This window comes from Ctenopharyngodon idella, chromosome 3 (assembly GCF_019924925.1).
Source record: "Ctenopharyngodon idella isolate HZGC_01 chromosome 3, HZGC01, whole genome shotgun sequence".
Classification (NCBI taxonomy): domain Eukaryota; kingdom Metazoa; phylum Chordata; class Actinopteri; order Cypriniformes; family Xenocyprididae; genus Ctenopharyngodon; species Ctenopharyngodon idella.
The window spans coordinates 22,147,438-22,166,077 of record NC_067222.1 but is presented as its reverse complement, the minus strand read 5'-3'; the positions used below and the strand labels follow the sequence as shown (position 1 = coordinate 22,166,077).

Genomic DNA, 18,640 nt, shown 5'->3' with positions numbered 1-18,640 from the left:
GTCCGCATACTTCTGAGTCAATACAAGTTTAATTCTTATCACTGTTATAATATCAGAGGTGAAAACTGGCAGTTTTTAACCCTGTATGACATTTGTGGGTGGAGCTAGTGTAAATTTGCACCTAGTAATAGACACTCTGAATGATCTTTTACTCCCCCAGGAAACAAAACGAAATATCTTATATCGTTTTCCTATATAGAAAATGCATCTTGATTTAAGAATTTTTAGATATTTGTACTTCAAATAAGACAAAAATACACAGTAAGAAAAGCATTTTTGCAGCATGAATGAAGTATTTAAACATCTCTTGCGCTTTAAAAAGGGGGAGGAGACCGAAAGACTCTGGGTTTACCGAAGAAACCCTGCTCCTGACCAGGTTAGGTTCACAGAGTAAGTTACCAGAGTAACTGACTCTGAGTATAAATTACCTTTCTTTCAGAAACAGTCTTGACTTACCCCGCTTTCTTGGGTTTGATATACTTCCCATTCTGAAACGGAAAACCCAGAATTTCCCTCATTTCAGGGTTAACATACTCAGAGTTTTCATTTAACCTCCTTTCTGAAACGGGTCCCTGGTGTTTGATTGTTCTGTCAATCATAATATATAAACACTTTGTAGACAAAGTAATACCTAGAAGAATGACCTTTTTTTTTTATGAGAATAAACTAGTTTTGAGAATTAAAATGTTTTGTTCTGTCTTTTTTTCCACTCATGCAAGCCTTTTTCCTTTTCAAATTCAAATCTGCTCGCATGACTCCTGTATTGACATATACTGTACATGCAATGTTGTGATTGTATGTTTGTGCATGTCTTACATAGAATACAGTGTTGTTCAGTCAATAAGTTAATGGACATATGTTTTGCCCTTTTTATTTACTAATTACTTATTTATTTATTTACCTTTTGTTAAAAAATACTTAGTCAAGTATTTACAATCTGTATTGTATAAAGCGCTACATAAATAAAGGTGACTTGACTTGACTAGTCACCATGAAATCAAATCACAATGGAATCTTTATTTATTATAAAAGATGTATCCTTGCACATCATTATTTATTTAAAATTAATGTACCCTCATAATCTTTAATCAAAATAACTTCCTCTCCCTTTCGCAGCTCATCTCTTCTCTGATGATGTGTTTACAGACGTGAGGGCGGGGCAACCTGTCACTCACATGACATCACAGCAATAGCAAACCACAAGCATCCAATCAATTCCCCATGAACAAGTCCCGCTCTACATTTTTTTTCTTGTTCGAGAAGCTGATTCACTCAAATATGTCACAATAGGAAAGAAAAGACTTCTGTTTCTTGCCAACTTTAAACTTTGAGGTCACGATTCTTCAAAAGCTGACTGAATGATCTTCTCTATTTAAATTTTTACTCACTTTGAAAAGACAGTTAAAAAAAGACAGACAACTTGACACAGACAGATTTCATCACTCCGTCTCTATATCTGAGTTTTACAGTATTTAAATAGCTTCAGTTGACACAGGCCAAGCCTGTAGTTTTTACTGCTGCAATAAAGCTTTGTCCTAGCAACAATATAGATACATCATATGTACTCATAACTCTCTTGCTTGCTTTCCTTTATTTTTTCTGTCTTAGAAGTATGTCAGCATGCACATGTCTAATTATGTTATCAACAAACAGTACAAGATTACAGAAATAAGAACAGTACTGAGGCTATCCTGTAGTGTTATGTAAGGAAAGACAAGGTCAGATTTTCATTTGTTCAAGGACATGGTGGTGATAGAGGAAGATTCAGTGATGATGCATGTAAACTGTTTTTTCTGGTATTTGTTTGGAGAAAATAGTCCGAGAGGTTTCTGATCCCCAAGAGAAAGCAACAAAATTACCACATTCAAGATCCAGAGAAGTAGTAAAGACATCGTTAAAATAGTCAACGTGACTGCAGTTGTTCAACCTTAATGTTATGAAGCAACGAGAATACTTTTTGTGCGCAATAACAAAACAAAAATAACGACTTTATTCAACAAATTCGTCTCTCCCCTGTCATTCTGCTAGGCCATTTACATTGCAGCGCTTCCAGGTTCTACGTCAGAACGCTGACTCATTATTGGCCGGCTCCTGCGTCAACATCACGCACATGCGTCGTGCTGCTCACGTGAACAGAGCTAGCCAATACTGAGCCGGCGTTCGGATGTAAACACAGAAGCTCTGCAACATAAATAGCATAGCAGAATGACAGGGGAGAGACAAATTTGTTGAATAAAGTCGTTTTTTTTTGTTTGTTTGTTTTTATTTGCGCACAAAAAGTATTCTCGTCGCTTCATAACATTAAGGTTGAACCACTATAGTCACGTCGACTGTTTTAACAATGACTTTTCTGGACCTCGAATGTGGTAATTTCGTTGCTTTCAATGGAGGATAAAAAAACCTCTCAGATTTCATCAAAAATATCTTAATTTGTGTTGTGAAGATGAACAAAGGTCTTACGGGTGTGGAACGACATGAGGGTGAGTAATTAATGACAGTAATTTCATTTTTGGGTGAACTAACCCTTTAATTGTAGTCTTAAATTTTCTTCCTGGAATGCACACATCACAATATTCCTATTTTAAATAATTCCTGCCCAAGGCATTCACAAAATAAAGGTGGCATGGGCTGGTTGAGTTGTGTTAGTAGTGTGTTATCGCCATGTCCAAGAGACACCCCGGATCTAAAATGGTTAGGTAAAAAGGGGTGTGGCATTTCTGGTTGACCAATCACAACGCACTGATCCAGCTGACCAATTAGAGCACATTGTGCTTTTCGGAACGAGGGGTTTAGAGAGAGACTGGAACTAAACAGACTGGGAAGAGAGGAAAAATATGTGGAAAAATAAAGAATGTTTTTGAACATTTAAGCATGAAAACCTATTCTAGTAGAGCCCAAAACAAAATCAATACTTTGTAAAAGGGCATAATAGGTCTGTTCTTGTAAGCATACTGTAAGATACTTTGGCTAAAAGTAAATAGCTAAATGTTAAATAAAAATAAATATTGAACAATAATTCTGTTAATTTAAGCAATTGTCATAACCTTAGGGTTTTTTCTCTGTACAGGGAAGTTCTTTAGCGGGACAAACGCTTGCATATTCATTGGGTAATTGCTTTAGACAGCTTCAGGCGATCATTCAGCCATAAGACGATGCAGCTGTGGTTGTTGGCAAACACAGCTGCTTCAATGTGGCTTCCTCATGAACCAAAAGCTTTCTGTACCCCATAACAATATGTGAAGCTCAGTGCACACGTTTGATTGTATGAGACCCATGGAAATGTTACACTTAGGAGATCTGGCTCTTACAGTGTTGTTAACAATACATCTGTTTCCCTGTATAAGACAGACTGCTGGTTTCCCTGAAGTGCTAATGCGTCTCTCAGAGTTCATTTTCCTTAATTGACTTCATAATTAACTTAATTTCCTTTTAAACTTATTGTGGCTTTTCTTCATCTTGTTTCTTTATTTAGGGATGAAGTGTGTGACACACAAGGTCTAGAGTATGATGTAAACTATTCTTTACAGTCACTCCTTTTCTTTTTGCTTTGGGCCTTTTGAAGTGAATAGTCTGGAGTTGTTGTCTGAGCTGAGGGAATGAGAATGTGAATATGTGGATATCTTATGCTTGCCGAATTCAATTTTAAGTCTACCGTGTTCAACTCCCAGATGAGCATGTTTGCCTCTGTTTATAAACAAAATAACAGTATGTTTAGTTGCGTTTTATTTGTGTGATAAACTTGTACTTGTGCCGTTCAATACAATTCATTCTTTTAACACTTTTGGCCTTTTGCAGTTTTTTTCATGTGCAGGAAAAAGCAGCAAAATCAAGATGGGTGACCAGTGACAGTGTGGGAAGTCCAGCACTGGAAGATGTTTGGAAAAAGCTAAGTCATTTTCAGGCGCTGGTGGGACAATGAGTAAGTATACACTACTGTTTAAATGCTTGGATTGGTACTATTTTTGTTGTTGTTGTTGATGTTGTTTTGAAAGAAGTCAAAGAAGTTATATTCACCAAGTCTAAGTTACTACTAAATTACTACTAATTACATCTTCAACAGATTACTAATTACTCTCTCTAAAAAGTATTGCATTACTTATTACTAATTACTTTCTAAGTCGCATATCAGCCTCAACCAGTGGAACAATACATGGATAGACATGAAATGGCTCTTTTAATTCTTTCAAATAAATTGCGAAATTATTCTTGAACTGACCAAAGTATTTAAAGGGAGAATTTTATATTAAAAACATACATTTTATCATTAGACGTTAAATTTTGATGTTAAATCCACTATTGTTTTGTATAGAATTGTTCTATAGTCTATACAGTATTTAATGCAATTAAATCAGAAGTAACTAATAAAATTACAGAAAAGTTAAACCTAATCTCTTACTTTACTTTTTCAAGGAAAAAGTTATTAAATTACAGTAATTGATTACTAAGTAATGCATTACACCCAACTCTGGCTATACATTTATAAATAAAATGTGGCAAAAATAAAAAATACAGTAAAAACAGTAATATTGTAACATAACAAAGTTAATTTCAATTTATTATTGTGATGGCGAAGCTTCAGAAATCATACTAATATGCTGATTTGGTGATCAAGAAACATTTCTTATTATTATAAATTCTGTAAACAGTTGTGCTGCTAAATATTTTTATGCAAACTATAATACTTTTTTTTTCCAGGGTTCTCTGATGAAAAGAAATTTCAAACAAACATAATTTATTTGAAATAGAAATACAATCCTGTAAAACTTCTGCAAATGCAACTACTTCTCTAGATTCTGAACTACCCAATATTAAAAATAAAACAGAAACTGACTGATCTGCGTATGATGCATTTTGAAGCAGCTTCCTTAAATTATAATAAATTGATTAAAAAAATGTTGATGTGTGGCTGTGTTGATTGAATATATAGACTACGATGTTCTTTAAAATGTTTAAAATAAGAAGAGGCATATTTTTAATTATTGTATATACTGAGGCTGGATGAGGAAGGTTTATGGAGAACTTGCAGTCATGTCCACCTCTGACTTCCCTCAGGGCCGAGGCAGTATTAAGAGCAGGAAGTTGTAAAAATCACACGGTAGTGCTCTCCAGACAAAAGAGGATCTGCTGCTGTGTGCTCAATCGGTGTTCCCACAGTCACCATAGAGCAGAATCTCTTTACAGTCTGTTCCAATTTACCACATCTCTCTCAATTCACAGGAGCAGTCGTTTTTTTTCTTTACTGTCATTTCCCACCTATTGCCAGGGCTTTACTGCAGACGTCACCCATTGAGTTATTGTCAGACTCAGACAAGGGTACTGCTGATGTCTCTAATGATCTAAGCATCCAAAGTGTTGGTTTTTACACCTCTAAACATGCATAGATGTGTTACATGCACCCAGATTAAGGATACATTTTACTATGTGGGCTAATTTTTATGATTATTTTACAAATACCAAGTTTTAAAATGCATTCTGTCTAAAGTAATGCTTTGATATTCCTTACAAATACATGAATTTGAATAGTTCATCCATATGAAACAGTCCTGTAGTTTTTACATCACAGAAATTGTTTTGGTAGCTACAAATAAATTTGAATGTAGAGCATTCAGCTCATGTTCTCGTAAGGGTTATCATGACACAAGCCAGACGAGGTTAATTTACGCTGAGACACAGATTGAGAAGCCTTTCAACTAGAATTCACCTGTAGCAGGTGGAGGTAAAATAAGCCAAAGCACCTGGATATTCAGCAGGTGCCTCATTCATTCACATAGCAATGGCTGTATCACTGTTCACCTTCTAACTGCTTAATTCCTAATTTCTAGTGGAGTGTGTTGAAAGCTGGGGTGTCTGTCCCTGTTTGGTTGTGTGTATGTTTTTTCAGTAGGATTTTCTTAAATGTCATGTGCCATAATTTCATGGACAATGGGAGCAGTGAATTAAACAATAAATATTCTGTAAAAAAAAATTGTTGAGAAAACTTAAAAATCTGAGGCAACTTAATGTGTTCAGATTTTTAAGTTCTCTCAACTATTGTCTAAATATTCGTACCAACTTTTTTTGTCAGTTCGAACTTGTTCGTTCACTAAATGCAAAATGAATTCATCGACACGACAGATTTCTTGTTCAGCAAATTTTCATTTAGTAACACAACAAATTGAAATAACGTTTTGATAGTTGTGTATAGTCTTATAGGACACTTTACATGTTAAGTGAACTATGCTATCTTTATTGTAAATGAACAATCATCCCATAAAGCAAAGATGTATATTCAGGATATAGTTTTAAATGGTTGAACACACTGTAGGCCTCAACACTTGACACACAAACCTCAAGAATGATGACAATGAACAAATATAAAAAGATGAGCTCTTTACATCACAACACAACAAATAACAAACAATAATGACAAAATAACAGTAAAAAAAGTCAGCAAAACAGCAAAATAATAATCCAATAACAGTAAACGCATAATTTATTCATGCTGCAATGCATGCTGGGAACTCACAAACCCTTAACATTTCAGCAATATGAAGTTCTTTGTTCAGACAACTGTGTTTGACTAGTTGGGAAAACATTTGGGGGAATTCTGTTGGTCTGACATGGGTTTTTATGTAGTTTTTATTCGTATTTGAGACTAAAAAGGTTTCGTATACTGGAAAATATGTGGTTGCTTTATTTTACAGTGTATATACTTGGGCACACTCTACCGTTCAAAACTTTGGGGTTGGTGGGATTTATGCTTGCCAAGGCTTCATTTATTTGATCAAAGTAAAAACAGACAGTAATATTATGAAATATTATTACAGTTTAAAATAAATGTTTTTTATTTTTGTATAATTTAAAATGTAATTTTTTTCTGCGACGTCAAAGCTGAATTTTCAGCATCATTACTCCAGTCTTCAGTGTCACATGATCCTTCAGAAATCATTGTAATATGATGATTTGCTGCTCAAGAATGTGGAAAACAATGTGGAAATGTGTTGTAACATTATAAATGTCTTTACTGCCACTTTTGATCAATTGAATGCATCCTTGCTAAGTAAAAGTATTTTTTTTTTTTTTTTTTTTTTTTTTTTAAATCTTACTCCAAACTTTTGAACTGTATATGTGTATATATACAATTATGTGTATTCATAAATTCAAGACAGTCAGCGTGGCTTAAGTCCATTTTGCTGCCACTGTATGTCATTTTATGCATTAATTCAGGCCTTTTACTTGCACACTTGCAGACATTATATATTAAATCAAGATCTGTGAGGCCCTGGAGTCTCAGACACCTCTGTCCACCTGTTGATGTTTTGTCTGGTTACAGGCTGTTTGATTTTAGATTTTCAAGATCATAATTCAGCAGGTTGTGTCTAGCAAGGAGTATAATGACAGGAGCTTTGTGTCTGTAAGTTGATAAGTAGTCTTTAAGATTACAGTGCTGTTTGGTCAACAGGTTGGTGTTAAACAATGACAAAAGTCTTGGTGTGAATTAAAAGAGCTGTGTTCAGCTTGAGGATGTTAACGAGTAGAGCATTAATCATTTTCTGTCCTTGCATGTTATTGCTATTATTTTAAGAAAAAGCCAGAAATACATGAAGTAAAATGTTTCCATAAATATTTTTAATAGTCAATATTGTCATATATATTTTTGGAAAGCATATATGTACAAAGTGTTCAGGTGCAAAAATGTCAATAGATGAAAAAATGTTGTAAAGATCAAGTATTTTTAAGAAAGTAAACAAAACCGTTATCTATATTACAGTAAGATTTCTAAACAACAAAATAGTTCTTCATGAGTGACATTATCTAGATTCTGAATAACTGTACAGATGCATAAATACAAAACAGCCTTAAACTTTCATTGTATGGGCAAAAAAATCTTCAAAATGTATCCCACATTAGAAAAAATGTCATGCAGGTTTAGATCAACATGCACATGAGTAAACAATGATAGAATTTTCATTTTTTTGGGTGAACAACTCCTTTTATCATGGTAAATGCACCATTATCCTATTATCCCGAAGCACTGCCGAAGGTTTTGGGCTGCGTGCCTGTCCTAGCTCCCCCTCTAGGTTTAAGCAGGTGGTCCGGTCTCCATTGTAGGCAATGTGGACAGTGGCATCCTGCGGGATGGTGCATTGTCTGGACAGGGGAATAGAGAGCCGGCTGTGGAAATCCACCTAACCAGGGGTAGGTCGAGGGAGGGAGATGCAAAGTGTCCACTGGCCTTGTGGTGGCGCTGTAGGGGTTTGAGAGACCGGAGAGGCTCCCCATGCCGAGATGAGAGTATAGATGAAGAGGTAAGCGGGGCAGCAGCGGGTAGTGGAGTCCAGCAGCTGCCTGACTCACCATGAAGGCACACAGGTTTGGGTCCAGTGCGTTAGGCCAGTGCAGACTGTGACGCTGCCTCTTGTCCTTCATCCTCCTGTTCTGGAACCAGACCTATAATGAAATAGGGTGATAAAGAGTCTTAGTGAAGGACACAGCATGTTGGTGGGATTAGGTAATGGTAGATGTACAAAATTTTTTTCGGTTTCAGCAGGGATGGAGATCCGGTGTCTGATTTTATGGCTTCTTGGCTTGTCTGTAACCCTCAGTCTCACAAAACACAAGCAATCCTCTCTTAAACGAGCTTAAAATTAAAAATTGAACTTCGTTAGGCTTTCATGGATAGCAGAAGTTAGTCTCAAATTAATTCTTAAATTAACAATTTTTTAATATAACTTTTAATGCTCTTTAAATGTTGCCTGTTGGGCCAGAGGTTGAGTGTGGCATGAAAAGGTCTGCTCTGTGAATTACCTTTATTGTGGTCTCGGGCAAGTTAAGCGCTGCCGCCAGTTCGCATCGTCTGGGTCGAGACACGTAACTTTCTTTGCAGTATTCTTGCTCAAGACGGGTCAGCTGCTCCCTCGTGAAAGCAGTCCGGTGCCGCCGACTCTGGTCTATCCCATTCAGTAGTGAAATACGAGGGCACTCTTCCTCTCCTTGATCACTGTCAGCATGAGCAACAGTAGACACTGGCGACTCCCTGCCCTCTGCTACTGAAAGGTTTATTTCACATTATGCATTCGTTTACTTTGCGTATATCACATTTACAATCAGAAAGAAGGGGTTTTCAATAAACCCCCAACGTTAATTTCCTAATTAAATGAACTCGCTACACAGATGTTGATTTTGTACTGAAGACTTGACTTCAGTGTTAAACGGCATGATGTACCGGGAGCATTTTCTTTAAAAAAGAAGTGTACATTCCTCTCCGCTTGCTGTTGAATATGGACGTTGTAGGCTACTTACGCATTTTATCGTTGATATCCAAGTCCGCAATCCAGATATTCCCCAAATGGATTTTCACAAACTTCTCATAGTCCTCAAAACAGTCCCAGACCAGGCCCTACCCAAAAAAAAAAAAAAAAAGGAATTCTCTCTCGTCAACGTTTGTCTTCCAAGCCAAGTTCGTTTATGAAGGAAAGATGAGTTGTTTTTGTAGTGGCTGTCCACCCCCCTCCTCCCTCACCTCTGCATCTTTCAGGTCGTCCCATCTTGTGTCCTAATGAGAGACGCGCTCTATCCGCTGAGGCGCCGCCGGGGCGCGCGGACAGAGGGAGGTGTTAAATTGTCTTTGGTCTCCGACCGGCCTTTGTACTTTTTTGTTATGGAGAATTAAGAACGACCTCCCTTTGCATACTGTCACAGTGGCTTCCCCGTTGAGATAGGCCAACCCTGATTGTTCCTTGGTGTTTGATGTTTGTATTTTTGGAAGTCAATCATTAGAATCCTTATGTCCCCAAATTGCAGAGGTCTACAGTTTATAATAGAGATGAAAGCGTTTCAGGAGCCGTATAAATATGTGAGGAAAATGTATTTAATTTTTAAAAGACAATTAATTGGAAAATTGTCAGAGAATTTGAACATTAACTAACGTTGCCTGACATTTCGTATTATTTTACGACGAAGTAGCGCTTGTTTCATGGTCGCTAAGAGCTCAAAGGGTTAATTCACCCAGAAATGAAGGTTGTGTCATCTTTTACCCATCCTCATGTCATTCCAAATTTGAATGCATTTCTGTCTTCTGTGGCACACAAAAAAAGTGTAGCCTACTTTTTTGAATGTCAATGAGGTCCAATGTTATTTTGGAAGTTATTGACTATGAGTGTATAGGCAAAACGTGTTGAAACATTCTTCACAATGTCTTCTTTTGTGTTTTGCAAAATAAGGAATTTCATACAGGTTTGGAGGGTAAGAAAATTATGACAGAATTCATAATTTTCATATTTGGGTGAATCATCGCTTTAAGTGCATTGTCATAGGAGCTGTCAGCCTCAAAGGTGCTGAACGAAGGCTGAAACTTTCGTCAACACGAGATTGAACAGCCTATAGGAAGTTAGCCCGCTGAATATTTTAAATTTGATTTCTTAATTTATTATTACCTATGGCTTTGAGACCCTTTTAAAGAAACAGCACAGTAATGTACTACACCAAGATAAAAATGTCACGTGACTGCACGCGATGTGGATCACTAAGGGCTATGCAGTTATCACTGTGCTTGTGGTTGAGCTTGTTTGGACAGATTAGACACTAATATAACACATATGGACACTAACGTATGTTTTATTTAGATTTACATTTACGTATGTATGTATTTATTTAAAGTTTTATAGGCTATTTCTTGTGAGTTATAGCCTACAAAAGTATATCTCCATAAAGTTATTGTCTGCCATTTAGCATTCAGTTCCTGTTTTCCCGCTCCTGTTTTATATTATGAATAAGGTCCGTGATTAACATTACTTGAGGCTTTCACGTTTTGTTTTACGCTGCGCAGTATTTAGGCCTATTTAGCAACAAAAAAGAGCTGCCCTCTCTTCTTTCCTACTCACGACTGTGACAGACAGTACATCTCGAGCATATGCTCCCATCCGTGGCGCTTCAGATTAGCCTGATATCAAACTGACCAGTGGTGTATTGTTATACACCGGTCTTTGATCACTTGTCAGTTAAGGGAAGGGCTCCACTAAGGCTGCAGCCTGTCTCTGGAGAGAGACTGGCGCAGATATCACGTAGGGGTGACAGAAATTACGCTTCCATGAACAGACAAACCTGTGTGTTGTGTAGGCTACTCATTTTGGCTGTACTGAAATGACACTGTCCGCATTGATAACTGTTGATAAATACGCCCCCTTTACTGATCGGTACACAACGATCACGAAATGCACTGTTTGTAGGCGTGTCCGTTTGGGTCTTAGCATAAAACTGCAAGAATCTATAGACTACATGCTGTCAGCAGTCTCTGTTCCCCTAGTAATTTATACTTTTGTTTTCATAGAATACAGACATACATTTTTTTAGTTATTGTTTTTAAACAATTTTTATTTCGACTGTAGTATACATTTTTTAAAAAGTTTTTCTTTAGTTATTGTTTTTAAACAATTTTTATTTCGACTGTAGTTTTATATTAGTGCACTTTATGACCTTCATTGTGTAAAACATTAATTAATTAATTTATGAAAGTGCATCTAACTGGCCTATTTAGGTATCTGCATTAATAAGTTCATTTTGAATATTATGAATATTCGAAATATTGAAACAGCTTCACAACAGTTGCAGTTTAATTTTTCACCATAAAGAGCAAAAAACGGTAAAATTATTATTATAGGCTAAGCATACAAGAAAACCTAAAGGTATTTAAATGAGGATCTGTTACGCGTTTCATTGCTCTGCAGTCTGCCTATCCGTTTGCTTTCATTCCTCTTCGTCCTCATCTTCTTCCTTTAAAGGTTTAAATCTGTTCCCTACGCACAGCAATGCGACCACTCAATATTATAAAGCTGTATTTTATTGGGGCAGATCAGGTGCACCTGAACAAACCGTTAACGGATCCTATTAGCGTTCCACACAACCTTGGCTGCGCACATTTTTATCTGTATTGCTCTGATTCAGAACTCTTTCGTCCAAAATGCATAATCTACTTTCATCGTGACGTTCTTGAAAAATGGTTTAATGTTATGGGTTAAGGTTAGGGTTAGTTACTAATAGCAGATATTATAGCCTAAAGTAACACGTTCATATTTCTTATTTCAGAAAACAGGGCTCCTATAACATCACCTACCTCCTTAACCGCTTATGTAGAGTGCTAGCCTATATGAACTCTCATATCCACAAGGCTTTACGTTTACCTGGAATTTCAGCGTACCGCAAGGGAACTCAGTTCTGGTGATCTGCACAGTATAGTTTCCTGCTCCAACACACCTGGCTGTAATGTTCAAGGAAAGGTCCTGATGCGCTGGTTCAGGTGTGTCTGATTAAAACGGAAATGTAAACTGTACACAAGGTGCTGGATAGACCTAAACAGTAACCTACAGCGTCAGATTGCTTAGATGCTTCATGCTTGTTGTTTCAGAAGATAGATGAATTACCAACGACTACGTGTTGTGAACAACAACAACAACAATAATAGCCTAATAATAATAATAATTATTATTATTATTAGATTATTATTATTAGATTATAATTACACGAGTAGCCTAAATGTTATATTTGAGTTATTAAAATTATAAGGAAAGTTTAAATTATATTTGAGTTCAGTTTGAGTGCAGATAAAATTAATTCCACAATGATCGAAAATGTCTTTGAGCTTTTCAATATTCCGTGACTATGCTCATTATAACTTTAGTTTAAACTTCTCTTAGTACCTCTTCTCCGTTGAACATAAGAAATAATTTACTTGGTTAATGAAATCGTTTATATTAGGTGGCTTTAACTACTAACATCAAAACAATGTACTTATTGTGTTCATATTATATTGTAAAACACTTTTGCTGCTATTGAGGTGGGGGTAAGGTTAGGGACAGGTTTGGTGGTATGGTTCGGTTTAAGGGTGGATTAAGGGGTAAGGAGAGTCAACAGTGTAATTATACAAATCAATTACGTGTATTTATATGCAGGTATTTTTTAAACATAAGTACAATATAAAACATGTATGTACATAATAAGTGCATTGTATCAAATAATTATTTTAAATGTTAGTACATAGTATTTAGGGACACCTAATATAAAGTGGGACCATAAAATCTTTGTTTAAGATAGAATAAAAATTCATTATCCTCCTGCATTATCCTCTGGAAGACGTCAGTTTTCTGGTTTGTTTGTTTGTTTGTTTGTTTGTGATGTACTGCAAATATCAGCACTAATATGTCCTATTAAATTAATTATAAAATAAAACATTTTAGGATTAGAAATAGATAGAAACCTTCACATGAATCATTATACACACTTAGAAATAAAATGTGCAAACCTTGTACCTTTAGAGTTACAACAGCTTATTATAAGGCAAAACCCTCAAAAGGACATCTTTGTCCCTTATTTACCCCTAAATGGGTTCATACCTTAGTTCTATTCTAATATACTAAATATGCATCTTTTAGGTATATTAGATCTACCTAAAAGTTGGCCCTTTAAGGGTTGCCCCATGTGACAAGCAGTTGTACCTCCTGAAGGTAATTTATTTGCAAAGCATTTTTTTTCTGACAGTGCAAGGCTATTGTGTTTGTCTTGTAAGAGTTGTTTTAGGAATGAAATAATTTACATAATGATAAAGATGGTTAAGCTTATGTGACCCACATATATTTACATGTATTCATCCTAATGAAGTTACAGTCATGTGCTGTTTCATCAGGTATGTCAATACATAATGAACAGACAGCATTTTTGCATCTTGTGCGTGTAAAGAGCATTTTAAGGAATTGTGCATAAAGTTTGAGCGTTCCTACACTCTCAGATTGATCAGTCATTATCAGAAAGCTGTGACAGTTTTCTTGCCTATAGGAACCTGTTTTGGATGTTTGCGATTTTATGATGTTCTCTAATTTTTTTGAAAGCCATGCAAGTGCAGCAGTCAGATTTGCTCTAAAATGTACATATGGAAACAAAGCATTCTGCACAGATGTCAAAGGGCTTTAAAGCTTAAAATTCAGATAAGTTGACACAAAATATTGTATTTATTCGTAAGGCAGACACCACTGTTCTTAGATCAGAGGCATAAGGACATTACATCATGGTAAGCTGGTGTTATGAAATTCACATAGATGTTATTGTCAAAAACTCCAGAACTATTCTGATTTAATTGGCATGATACATTGTCCTCACATTATCACTAGGGTACTTGTCTTTCAATATTTCCTTGTCTCCTACATAATTAGATCTGATTTCATTCTGACTACGTGAATATAATAAATTAAATTCTGGCTATCTGCATATAGGCTACATTACACGAATTGGCCTATAGAGATGTCTATACAGTTCCTATTAATTTTTATAATTGTAAAAGGGAATGAATAGCAGCAATACCTTGACAACTGTTTTGTAAATCAGTGTTTCAAAATATAAGGTGTTTGGGGTTTAAACCTTTGATATTGATTTTTCCCCAGATCTTTGCTCACACTCACGCAAGTAAGTCGCCTCTGAAGACTGAAGGACGCGGCGGTCAGAGAAGGAATATATGATTGAACTGAATGGAATTCTTGGTGAATGGAAGCTTATTTTTAAAATATGGGTCTATGAGCCCTTAATGGTGTTGCCAAAATACCAAAATTAATAGGCGATATTAAATTATTTGGTTTCACGACTCAATTTCCAATTTTATTGCCATCACAGTATTTGGTTTATACGTGGATGTATACCTTTTGTTATGTAGGCTACATTTTGCTTTTTTTAACGTAGTGTATTTATAATGATCGGAAACTGGATTTTGGGACTAATTGAAACTGTAATTTTTAAGTGATTAGATGCTAACCTATTATTATTATTATTATTATGGCGTTATTAGCCTACTTGGAGTTGTGTAGAACAGTAATATGCGCACACCAACACCCGCATCCCCACTGCAGCGAACTACATGCATATAGAGTGACTTTTCTTAGATCTGGTTTGAGTGGTCAAAGCATTGTTGTGACTGCCATTAAAAATATTCAATTTGTGAATGCTATGCAACAGAAATTGGTTACTGGGGAAGATTTGAACCTGCCATTAGAGGAATATGATGCGGGGTGTTGGAGCCTCTCATTTACATATAGGCCTATATTACCTCACTCATTTATTTACGCTAATGCAGGATTATGTTTCATGTGAAATTACTATACTTTAACTGCAATAAATCACAATCTTAGATATTGTGTACTTTGGTAATAATCACAATTCATTAATATCGAATATTTGATATTCTTTGTTTGGATAAACTGTCAAAGTAATGATAAAGTTGCTTTTGATTTGCATACAATATCGAGTGGTCGAGCCTTAATTTGCGCATTGTTTTTATGCTTAGATGCATGTGATACTAACGTTTTGCTATGTGCTTTGGTAACCTCATAATAAAATCCTATGAGTGAGATTACATTTCTCAGTTTTAAATATTCAAAATTACAATAACGGGTATACATCTGGTCAAAATGAAATTTTATAAAATACCATTTTCTGAAGTAACAGGGTAATCACCAGAATTCTTCACCATGTGTTTCCTGTAGTTTTTTAAACAGTTTAGACTAACATAAAAAGATTATTTCACACGTGTGCGTCTTTGTCCATACATTGTAAACCAATGGAGTCCAATGTCGTTTGGACCCTAACTTTATTCAAATCTTTATTCAAATCTTTATTCTGTGTTCCACAGAAAGCCATAGAGTTTTGCAACGACATGAGTAAGAGTAAATTGATAAAATGTTCAATTTTTCGGTGAACTTTGAATTCGAGAGCGGACATAACAGTACTGAGAGTATATAAGTGACAGTAACCATAACGTCTATTGTTTTTTTTAAGATATGTAGGCTACTTTTACACATCTTAGTCGCCTGACTCACAAAGGACAGAACGGCAAATTGCACAATGACTCTATACTTTTCACGGAGAGATCACTTTGTATAGCCTATATCGTCGCTTTATTGGAACATAATTGCTTCGTATACAAAAAAAAGTCCATGCAGAAAAACGTTCAAACGTTTTGTAATAGGATTTCAATTACAAAATGAAATAGGGTTTTTATCGTTTACCAACTCAAACCAGTAATCTCATGAATAAACAATGTTAAACTTGATGATACTGAAGTTATTAATTTATACCATTTATTGTAGTGTGATATGTACCAAACGTGCGATTTAGAGAAATTAACTTGCACTTCTCTTGTCATTTCATTTGAAAATTTGCACCGAAATGTTCGTAATATTTTTGTATGTGTGCGCAACAACTTATGCAGTTCTCGTCGCATGAACCACCTCATTATGTAGGCGTTGTCTCCAGTGTAAACGTAAATTGTTTGCTAAAGAAAGGCTGAACACATCCTTTTGTGGGGCTGTTTTGCGTTTAAAATATAGGCTATATATTTTTAATATTATAAACTCCTATATCGTTTCACGTGAAACTTACAACGCAAAACGTAGCTATCAGCTTTCGCGTGGCGCTAGTTCTCTTAATAGTATATTCTTTTCTATCATTTGAACTTAACTACTTCCATTACGTTTGAATTGTTTTAAATATTGTATTAATATGATGGTTATCAAACTTACCCTGTCCATAACGAATATGCGCCTGTCTTCTGAAGATGTAAGTTAATTCATGCTGTACAGACTGTACACAGAGTTTCTTGTAAGACCCCTTGCATGTGGGCAGGGCGTTTTACAATTAAACCATTAAGGCATTTCCTGGGTACAGTAGCAGCCTTGCACAAGCACAACATGTGTTGTGAAGCTGTTATAGCTCTGACTACAAACGCAGAAAGGCTCGTGTCTTGAACCCAGAGGATCAGCTGTTTAGTGGTGATGGGAATTCGCTGATGATTCAGTTTAAACAACATGAAAAGCATGTAGTGAATCATTTTTGTTCAATTTAGGACAGATCTATGGAATTTCAAGTACATTACATTCTGAATATGATTGTTCGAGCCATTTCTTTGAAATCTGAGCAATTTTGTTTGCCTGTAGGCCTTTTTTTATGATTCCTGCTCCATTCAGAGACCTTGAACTTGGATAGTTTGCCTAAGGAGGGACTGCGTCTATCATTGCCTCCTAAACAGGCCCTTCAGGGAGGGCTATACTCATCCCTTTAAACTTGGCCTTGACCTTGAGGGCCTTGCCTGACCTTTATGTAAAGACAACAGTCTGGGGAGGTGTATGTGTGGGAAGGAGGATTAAAGGGGAAGCATCTCCTTGTTCCCTGTACACAATTTTCAATATTCATTTTGCACACACAATGACGTGCATTAAGTTTTAGGCCTCTGAAAAATATTTACAAATATCAGTATGTATAGGCTAAATGCATAATATCTAAGGGTATTTCTGGAGGGGAAAGGTACAAAAAAAACAAAAAAACAAAAAAACAACAACACTGATAACCTGGAGAATTTACACGTTAAATGTACATTGTATGTAACAGTAAAATATGTGTGTATTTTTTTACATGTTCATTATACATTTATTTGTCAATCAAATTTCTTTATTTGCTCGTTTAGGGACATTTTTCTTGTAGTATTGATAGTTTTACATTTTACTTTCAGGCGAATCTCACTCGAGTTTGGATTAAATTCACAGGAATTTTGTTCTTGATTGTTTTATAGCCTTCACCGGATCAGTTTTAAGAAGTAAAATGCTGATAGTAAGTGTCTTGTTTGAAGAAAAAGGATTCACGGTTTTAGTCAAAAATGTTTTATTGGTAACGTACATTCACTGATAGAATATGACGCTAAAATAGGCGCACAACTCGTTTATCTAGAAAGCTTTAACCACCTTGCAAACTCTATTATAATAATTTCTATATTTTGTGGTTTGTACAGCTGAAATTCTCATTCTATATTAGCGACAGAGACATTTGAATAACAGCTGAGGGAGCCGTTTTGAAAGTAGCTTTTTTGCCTCTGTATCTCAGCGGATTGTGTCAAGTATATGACATTTCATAAATTGGTTCGAGACGTTGTTCAAACTTATGTATGAAACAAGTTATGATTTTTCATTTTTTATGGTAATGATAAATAATTTATAAATCTGGCACTGCTGATTATGGGCCTTTAAAATGTCTGTAATGATTTAAAGGATTTCCATCGTGTGCTTGGCCAATGTGTAATTAAATCCTAAATAAAAAGTATGACCCATTTAAACATTTCTATTGCTTTTTGCAATGAGATGTTGAGAGAAATCGTTATAGTATTTGATTATCAGCAAGGGAGCTGCCATGAATATATCTATATAAATTATATTATTTCATGTAGCAAGTACGCGGAGCGCGTATAGGCATATCCAGTGCGTAAAATGACATGAACATGTATAAGAAATAAAAAACAAAATCCCTTTTAATGTGTTATAAACAGTCTATGTGTGGCCATATTTGTTGAAAATTTTTTTTAAATAAAAATGTATCTTCTTTTAATGACTTAACATTAAAATATCAAATAGCAGCAGACAGCAGGCTACAGAAGTTATTTTCCACAAAACCGAAGATGCGATGAATTGCACAGTGAGTTAAAGAACAAAAAGTGTATTAGAGGGAATTAATGCATAAAGGCAATGGAAGGCAGCATTTTTACACATTTAACTCGGTCTTGACAAAAAAAAAAAATCTTTGACATTCTTCAGTCAAGGTTTATTTTATGCGTCACGTGGTCCAGCTCTTATCCAATGAA

At 35.5% G+C, this 18,640-nt stretch overlaps 1 protein-coding gene and 1 long non-coding RNA gene across 7 annotated transcripts in view; one reads left to right on the top strand and one right to left on the bottom strand.

Moving 5' to 3' along the window:
• LOC127509322 (uncharacterized) overlaps nt 1-4,834 on the top strand; it is a 30,810-nt gene extending 25,976 nt beyond the window's left edge. The window contains exons 4-5 of one of the 2 annotated variants that reach the window (XR_007929198.1): nt 3,796-3,919; nt 4,696-4,834. This is a non-coding gene — a long non-coding RNA (uncharacterized LOC127509322). The remainder of the gene's footprint in view (nt 1-3,795; nt 3,920-4,695) is intronic. The other variant, XR_007929197.1, reaches the window with a different exon arrangement.
• A 2,752-nt stretch (nt 4,835-7,586) lies between these two features.
• Nucleotides 7,587-16,670, bottom strand: eve1 (even-skipped-like1). Of its 5 annotated transcripts, none has more exons than XM_051887941.1 (4): nt 16,536-16,670; nt 9,283-9,787; nt 8,788-9,029; nt 7,587-8,430 (listed from the first exon to the last, which is right to left on the bottom strand). In XM_051887941.1, exons 2-4 carry the CDS (start codon nt 9,284-9,286, stop codon nt 8,002-8,004), a joined length of 675 nt encoding a protein of 224 aa, XP_051743901.1. In that variant the 5' UTR covers nt 9,287-9,787; nt 16,536-16,670; the 3' UTR covers nt 7,587-8,001. The 5 variants fall into 5 exon arrangements, with proteins under 5 accessions (XP_051743901.1, XP_051743899.1, XP_051743902.1 ...); XM_051887939.1 differs by lacking the exon at nt 16,536-16,670 and adding an exon at nt 12,159-13,539; XM_051887942.1 differs by lacking the exon at nt 16,536-16,670 and having other exon boundaries at nt 9,283-9,379; nt 9,503-12,142.
• Between the last annotated feature and the right edge of the window lie 1,970 nt (nt 16,671-18,640).